The 7,833-nt window shown below is 43.0% G+C and overlaps 1 protein-coding gene across 1 annotated transcript in view; it reads left to right on the top strand.

The window, feature by feature from the left end:
* Positions 1-7,764: 7,764 nt before the first annotated feature.
* RBPJ (recombination signal binding protein for immunoglobulin kappa J region) overlaps positions 7,765-7,833 on the top strand; it is a 61,221-nt gene continuing 61,152 nt past the window's right edge. The window contains exon 1 of the mRNA XM_042053010.1: positions 7,765-7,828. Within this exon, the coding sequence (XP_041908944.1) occupies positions 7,809-7,828 (20 nt within the window). The 5' untranslated portion in view covers positions 7,765-7,808. The remainder of the gene's footprint in view (positions 7,829-7,833) is intronic.

The following is a 7,833-nucleotide window of genomic DNA, read 5'->3' as shown; positions in this document are numbered from 1 at the left end:
GGAGATTAAACACTATATGAACACCACATGGCTCTTTCCAATGTTAATAAAATTGTGAGCATTGGGGCACAGATCAGTTGCTTTCCTAGAGAAAAGTGAGTAACAGTTAAAAATATCTATCACCCCTGATATTAGACTTTGCAGTGATGGACTTGCTGGTTTTTAACCTCTGCACAGAGAAAGCCAGGATACAGGAGTCAGTATTAACTAAGAATTTTAACTTTTAGACTACAAATAGCCTCTCTGTAGCTTAAATAAATTTTACTTGTCATTTGTATTTATCAGAAACCAAAATAAGTGTTTGTTTTGAAAGGAAGGCATAAAATGGGTGAAAGTCCACAAGTGATGTTTTCACCAAGGCCATGGGATATTTAATGCTTTTGGAATGATAGTAGAGCAGTTTGCATTTGATTCTGTAAGAGGCCAGATTTTTTTATATGAGGCAGCTCATAAGAGGTCAGAAATGACAAATTGTGTGAGTTGGAGTTAACAATCACCCACTGTATGTCTGGCCTGTGTTACCAGTCTCCATAAAATTGTCCTGACGGTCCAGAAGGGAAGTTCCTTGGAATGGATGGAATAACGGCTCCATGCTCCTTCCCTCTTAGCCCTAGCTGAGATGGCTGTCAAAGAAAAGGGCTGAAAACCAGCTGCACTCTAAACATTGTGTTTCTGGCTGCTATAATGCTTCTCGGAGGCTTTCAGCTGGCAGGTCAAAGAACAGCAGACTTGCAGCACTTGAAATGGGGAACAAAGGTAGGGTAGGAGTAATGGCAAGGAAATCCTTTAGACTTTTTCCCCACTTTATACTGGCCTAAACACCTCTTGAAGATTTTATACACAAGACCCCCAAGCTATAAACCCATGTTCAAACTGTGAGACCATTCCTCTGCGAGAGCAGACACCTTTATGTTGTTTAATTCAGTGCAATCTCCCTATTTCTGTGCAGAAAAGAGGAAGAAACCTCTTCTGAGTTTGCCTCTCTCAATCTCCCCACATTAAAGAAATATTCCTGGGGGGACCCAAAGTCTCCCAGGGCACAGCATCACAACACTGCTATTAGGTTACACTCAGCCTCTGTTGTAGGGCTGGTGGCTGTCTCATTATCTTTAATTTAGAAATTTCACCCTAGACTTGGGAAACTACCTTGTAAAGTTTTCTGAGACCAGCTTCATTTTTGACAAGCCCCATCTTTTGAAGAAAAAGCAATGTTAGGAAATCCCTGTTTACCTCCAGTGTAAAACCACCTTGGGTTCATCACACATCAGGGTTGGGTCAAGAGAAAAATGTTTTAATTTCTCTTTGTATGACATTTAATGATAATTATTGTTCAGTCCGAATTCCTTCCAGACTTGATCTTGATTCTAGCAGCACTATCTCAAACAACAAACACTTAAACAGAAGTAGCTTTACTTTCTTGACTAATCCCATTAGCTTTAATGAGTCTAATCGCACTAGTAAAATTATGCATGTGCTTAGCCTTGGCAAGGTCAGTGCCAGTAATGGGGAGAAAAACAAACTGATAATGAAACCGTGAGTAGTAAGAATGTCTGGGTATCTGCATTTCTAGAAAAAGATATGGCAGTCTAGAACATTAAAAATGAAACACCACTTGTTAAGATTAAAGAAGAGTAAATCCTGAACTGAGACTGACAATAAATAAAATCATAGCAAAATTCTCTAATTAATTATCATCCATGAGATATCTTCAGTTACCTCCATAACAGCTATAAGCTCATTACATTAGTTACGACTTATCTGTTCATCCATTCATTTATATGAAGCTCATCAAGATGATATCCAAGCACTAATGAACTTTAGCATTAAAAGGTCGTGTGTAATTTCCTAAGAGGAAAAAATTCAAAAGGTGTCAGCCACTCTGGATCTGAGCAATGAAATATTCTCAGGCAATTTGTATGGAATTTATTTTCAATAATTTCTGCCAGAAATAGTCTATTTTCAGGATGAGGATTATGGAAAATAGTCTATGGAACAGCAAAATGATAGTAGTATGAGAGCTAGACTAAGTCCACAACAACTAGAACTTGTGCAACCCAAATCAATATCAACGTGGCGAGATAACTATTTTTTAGGATTACATGTTCTTTGGCGATGCCTTTAGACTATCTTCTGTTTCAAGAGTGCATAACTTTCTCAATGTTTTGAATAAACAGCCCCAAAGTATTATCTTTATAGCCTATGACCATGAACAGTCTGTAAGCTACTAAAACACAAAGTTAGTTTACCTTCTTTATATAGGACCAGAATGAGGCTACCTGTCACTAAATTCTCTAAATAGCAATTATATGGTATTCAGCTTTACATTTGTGAATCAATTAATTTCCTAACTCCTCTCTCTAGCTATAGACAGAATTCCTGTGTGCACATATTTGTGTGTAGAATTATAGGTTAAGGATTTCTGTCCATATTTCCTCCTATTTGACATAGTGTGTGGTCGTCACTGGGACAAAGACTTTCCTAATACATAGTAAAATGGGATGGTTTACAATGGCAAATGGATTTTTAGTGGTTGTTTTATCAAGAGGTCATGTGTAGTTTGTTGATTTCTTTTATAGTAGGCTGATGAATTCTTTTTTTGTACCTTGTTATAGTTAGTCTGAAATTTCCTTAAGCATTGTTCTGTTACATATTCCCTGTAAGTAAGAAAAATGTGCATAATTAAGTGTGTATTTCTCTTGTGTTTTGTAAAATCAAATGAGTTTTCATTCTCTGTTTTCCAAAACCACATTTTACTTACAGGTAGAGGTGAAGCCGGTCAGCATACATTTTCTCAAAGAGCCTAATGAATGAGAGAGTAGACTAGCTGAAAAAACCAGCTCTAACTCAGTCACTGAATTACAGGCTGGGGTGCGAGTGTATCACTGGCAGTGTAGATGGTGAATTAATACACATCAGGAAAACAACAGAACTGCAAGAGCACCTCTGGTCAAAATGTTTTTCTGTAGAAAGACATCTGTATTCACACTAATTCAGAACTGCAGCATTGCAAATTTGATTTGTATTTATGTATTAATAAAATCAATAATACATCTGGAGTCATATAATGATCTTTAAATCTTCGTTCTACTTTGTTAATTATTTGTGATAATTCACAGTCTAACCAACTAGCTCAATCTTCCCCGTTTTCTTGATTTCAGTAGGATGCAACTAACTTCCTTAGGTGTCTTCAGCTCATAGTCAGTCCTACAGATATCAGGCAGACTGAAAAGAAGCTGTATTTCTCCTGTATTGTTTTGGAAACATGGAGATTTTTACAGTTTATCCTGCTGTACTCCTTGTAATTAATGACTTTGAAATCCTGCATCCTGTGGTTTAATCTTAGAACTGGTTTGGTACGTGCACACGTCAGCCATGGCAGAAGGTCAGGGCAGCAAGGAAGCCATGCTCCTGGCAGCACCAAGGGGGGCCTGCAGAACCCCCGTTCTGCTGCTGCCTGTGAATGCTGGGGTGCAGGGGGTTGGCACCACCTGGTGTGTGGTGGGCAGGCTCTGCCAGCCCCCAGGGCATTTTAGCCTCCGGATGATTCACTGAAGTCTGGTGGTACCTGCAGGGGCACCCTAAGGATGAGAGGGCTGATGGCACCAGGCACCACTGCAGAGGGCTGTGTTTGGAGAGCAGAGCTAAGGGAATAACCTGGTGCCACACTTAACTGGTGGACAGGCATCATCTGCACAAGTGGAGGAATGCTGTGTAAGAGAGGTTTAGATGTGGGCTCTTTGAAGAGCCCAGTAAAACAAAGGAGGGATACAGGGCAGTTTACACGCAAACTGACAAAATATTTCACCCAATGGAAAATAAGTGAAGATACTATTCTGAGGTAGGGTGAGAAGCAAAATGTAATACAATGCAAAGTGTCTTAACAGGCTGTTCTAGAAAAGTATGTAAAAATAAGAGGTTACAGAAGTCAGTCATCAAGCTGTTCACACTGTTAACCTACATAACCACATGATGTTATTACTGTTAACCTCATCTTTCCTCCCCCGTCTTCCTTCCTAATGTTTCCTATACTCCTTGTATCTTGTCTTTACACTAAAAGAATACTCTGGAAAGGGACTGTACTTGCTTTCAAGGCAACACCAGAGCGAGGCCCAAGTCTGAACGTAGCCTCTGGGGACTCCCACAGCAAGGCATACTTACACCTGAGCCGGCATTAAGACACAGACCCAGATATTTTTCTTTGCTCTACCATCCTCTTTGAGACTATGACACACAAGCAAAAACTATTTAACAATGCTCCTGCTGCAGACTGCTAACTAGCCTATTCTTTCTCCTTGCCATCCTTAAGACAATGTCGCAGATTCTCTGAGCTGTGTTGAACATCAGCATCCATTTTAAAGAGCAGACACATTTCTGACATTGAGCTGGCTGGCTAACAGCTTAAGCGATAACTTTTGTTGGCAGATGCACCAAAGTTCCGATCTAAGAGATGTTCTGTGGGCAACTGCCTGTTTATTTGCTTTCCTAGAGACATGGTTGAACCACGCTGTACATCCTGTGCTTATGAAATTCCAGCAGGGTTGTATCACAGTGCCTACCACTAGAATGTGTGATTTACACCACCTACAAACTGCAACATCTCAAGATAAACCTGCTCTTTATAATGAAGATCCATATAACTGTGGTTCTCACTACCTACAATGCTTTTGAAGGTCACTGGGTTTTAAAATAGCTGGGATTTTACAGGACACACTGTGAGACGTTTTTTGTAAGACAGGCTGATCTAAGAAAGAGTCTCTTGTCCCCTTGCCCGTCTCTCACTCATGTGTGTTAACCACATAAGAAACTTGGGATTCCTTCTACACAAAAGGGTGCAAGTCTTTTGTTTTCTCATCTTTCTCCAAACCAGCAAGGTGAGAAGCAGTTGCCAAATGAGAAGCGTATTAGCTAGTGCTGTGCCCAAAGGAATGAGCTTAGGGGAAACCCAGAGCCAAGGCTGAGCTGGAGAAAGTTTGGTCTGGACTGGTCAAACAAGCTGTTGAAATCTTTGGCCTGGTTATCACAGCTTGCATCCCATGCTCCCTGCTCCTCCCTGCCCTTCTCCTCCAAAGCTGGGCTGCTTGAGCACTGCCAGCCAGCAGCTCTCGCAGTACCAGTGGTGGGACAAAACTCCAGGCCAAAAGACCTCCTCCCCGCCTACACAGAGGGCCTGATCCCTAACAATTCCATGGGCTCTTGCTAGGGTCCTTGTCTTTTCTCCCCTTTCCACACAAAGCAAGACTCAGAGGACAGGGGAACTGTATGGATTCCCAGATGACGCTGCTGAGATCCACTAAGCACTGGCCAAGTGGCTCCATCCACATATGCACGTGTTGGTGAATCCAAGTAATTTTGAGGTGGTCCTGTCCCCCAGTTTACAAGTGAGAGTAAACTGGATTTCCTGCTTTAACAGTCTTCCATTTTCAAAGGTGACTAATGATTCTGAGCACCCAATTGGAGTCACCTGGCAGAGCATCTGCTTGGAACACGGGTGAAGCCCAACATCTGTGGAAATCATATTCTTCAAAGGCGCCTCCAAGCTGTGCTTCTTCAAATTGTCTCTGAAGTGATAGGCCTGACTCAGAACCCTTTTGCCAACCTCAGCTGAGCTTAAATCAAAAAGTCAAAATACTGATTTGCATAGCAAACACAAAAATTTAAATGGTGCAAACCCGGTATTTAAATTTTTCTACCTCAGCTCTGGAAATGCTTATATTCATTACAGGTCAGAAAATGAGGTCTAGTTCCCCGAGGCAGTGGATGCTTTCAGTTTCCAATAAAGTCACACTCCATATGAAATACAAACTTTTAGCAGCAAGAAGAAAATTCAATGCATAAACAATATTAAGAAACCTTCGGTGGCGTATTATCTTTTCTTCCACCAGCTACTCACATGAAGTTCAGGCTATTGTTTTTGATTTGAATAGTATTCCTGGCCTTCTGAACTGCAAATCTTTTATAATTAAAAAAAATAAAATCAATGGTTATTTGTTTTATAATGTACTGCTGTCAGTGATGGAAAGGACTACAATGGTTTCCATAATTATTAATTCTTCGAAATAATATACCTGCTCCAGTATCCAATTAATCTGGTTACTAATCAAAGCCTTCTTTGTAAACTATTGAAAGAGGCTAGACACTGCAGATTATTGTGTGCTGTATTTTTAGATTTTCCAGTTTGATTCAAAACACACTAAAAGAGGGGCCCCATAAAATAACCATCTAGAGACAGTCCATGGCAAACATCCAGAAACTATTCTTAATGGAATGGAGTTAGCATGATCTGAGATCATTTTTTAGCCTTGAGAGGAAAAAAAAAAAAAAAAAAAAGATGTTTTTAGGAAGAGATTTCCAAAGGGATTATGAGTTGCTCTTTGCAAACACTACAGAGGATTTCCAGTATGCATTGTGCTTTTGCCAAGAACTGTGCCTACAAGGGAGCTAATCAAAGTCCTCTTGTATCTAATGAGGAGGGGGAAATCATGATGGGGAAAGTCCCTTAATGACAGGAGACAACAGCTGTTTGTACAGGAGATGTACAGAAAACTTTGTCACCGAGGAATCTCTTAAAACATGATTTTATTTATCTGAGACATTATTCATTGAATTAGCATTAGCAATGAAGCGCATATGTGGGAGAGAAACCTAAAATCTTATTAATGGGATTACTGAAATGTTACCTTTTCCGTAATTTGGAAGACAGCAGAGCTAAAGTAAGAAAAAAAGATGTGGGCTTTGGAATCTCAGCAATCTTTGAAATCAATGTCGCATTTGTCCCGAAGTTAGACTGACATGTTATACTAAACACATAGAGGAAATTGAACAGACAGAAGTCTTGATATAAAAGGATTAGTTTTCAAATATGGTCTCCTGATGGACAATCAGACCCTCACCTTGAAGTGGCAATGTTGTTAAATAAATCCAAAACTGGGGTCTTCTTTTTTTGTCTTATGAAAACGTCGGAGCCCACCCCGGCAGCTCCGTGTTGCAGATACCTCCTGTCCCCGTGCCCACCCTCAGCCGTCTGTTGCCACAGGGTTCGCTCAGCTGGCTGGGACTCTGGCAGACTCCACCGTTTCTGTTTGCTAAACAAACGCATCTTACGCACTTCGGTTGCAGATGAAAACAAAATTATGAAACCGGGCTTTTAATGTAAAACCTACTTCTAAAAAAATTACGTTAACGATTACATGTAAGGAACCTAACAGGTCTTCCTAAGGGCTGTGCCTCCAAGTCCCAGCCTCCCGCTCTTTTTATTTGGCATTTGACAAGGAGTTCTTTCCGCCCTGCCCCGCTTCCCCCTCAGCGCCGCCAGCACCGCAGCTCTCTCCGGGCCGCGCACGTGCCGGGCCCGCGGGCAGCACGAGGCGCGCGGTCCCACGCGCGGGGGTGGGGGGGAGGAGGCGGTGGCGGCCGTGGGCCGATGCCCGCGCGCCAGCAGCCGCCCCACCCCGCCCCTCCCTCCGCGCCCAGAATGGTCCCTCCTCCTCCGCCCCTCCTCGCGCCGGCGGGGGCGAGACGCGCGAGCAGGCAAAGGGAATCCCTCGGTTTCCCCTGAGCGCGCTCAGCTCTCGCGAGACTTGCGCAGCTCTCCGCAGTGTCGGCTGGCTCCAGGCTCTCGCGAGAGCGGCGCGGTTCCCACGCCCGGGCTGTTGTGTCTGAGGGGAGAAGCCCGGGCGCTGAGTGGGCGGCGCGCACCGCCCCCTCCTCCTGCCCCGCGCGTGTCTCGCGGGCCCGCGCACGCGCGCTCTGGGCCGCAGGGAGGGGGGAGCTCTCGCGAGAGTAGGAGTTTTGGCGAGAGTTTGTGGAAGATGGCGCCTGTTGTGACAGGGTGAG

The sequence above is a fragment of the Corvus kubaryi genome, unplaced genomic scaffold, assembly GCF_017639235.1.
Source record: "Corvus kubaryi isolate FWS band 111438036 unplaced genomic scaffold, C.kubaryi_AGA036_p1.0 split1-131, whole genome shotgun sequence".
Classification (NCBI taxonomy): Eukaryota; Metazoa; Chordata; class Aves; order Passeriformes; family Corvidae; genus Corvus; species Corvus kubaryi.
The sequence above is the reverse complement of the archived record's forward strand: the minus strand, read 5'-3'. Positions and strand labels throughout refer to the sequence as shown.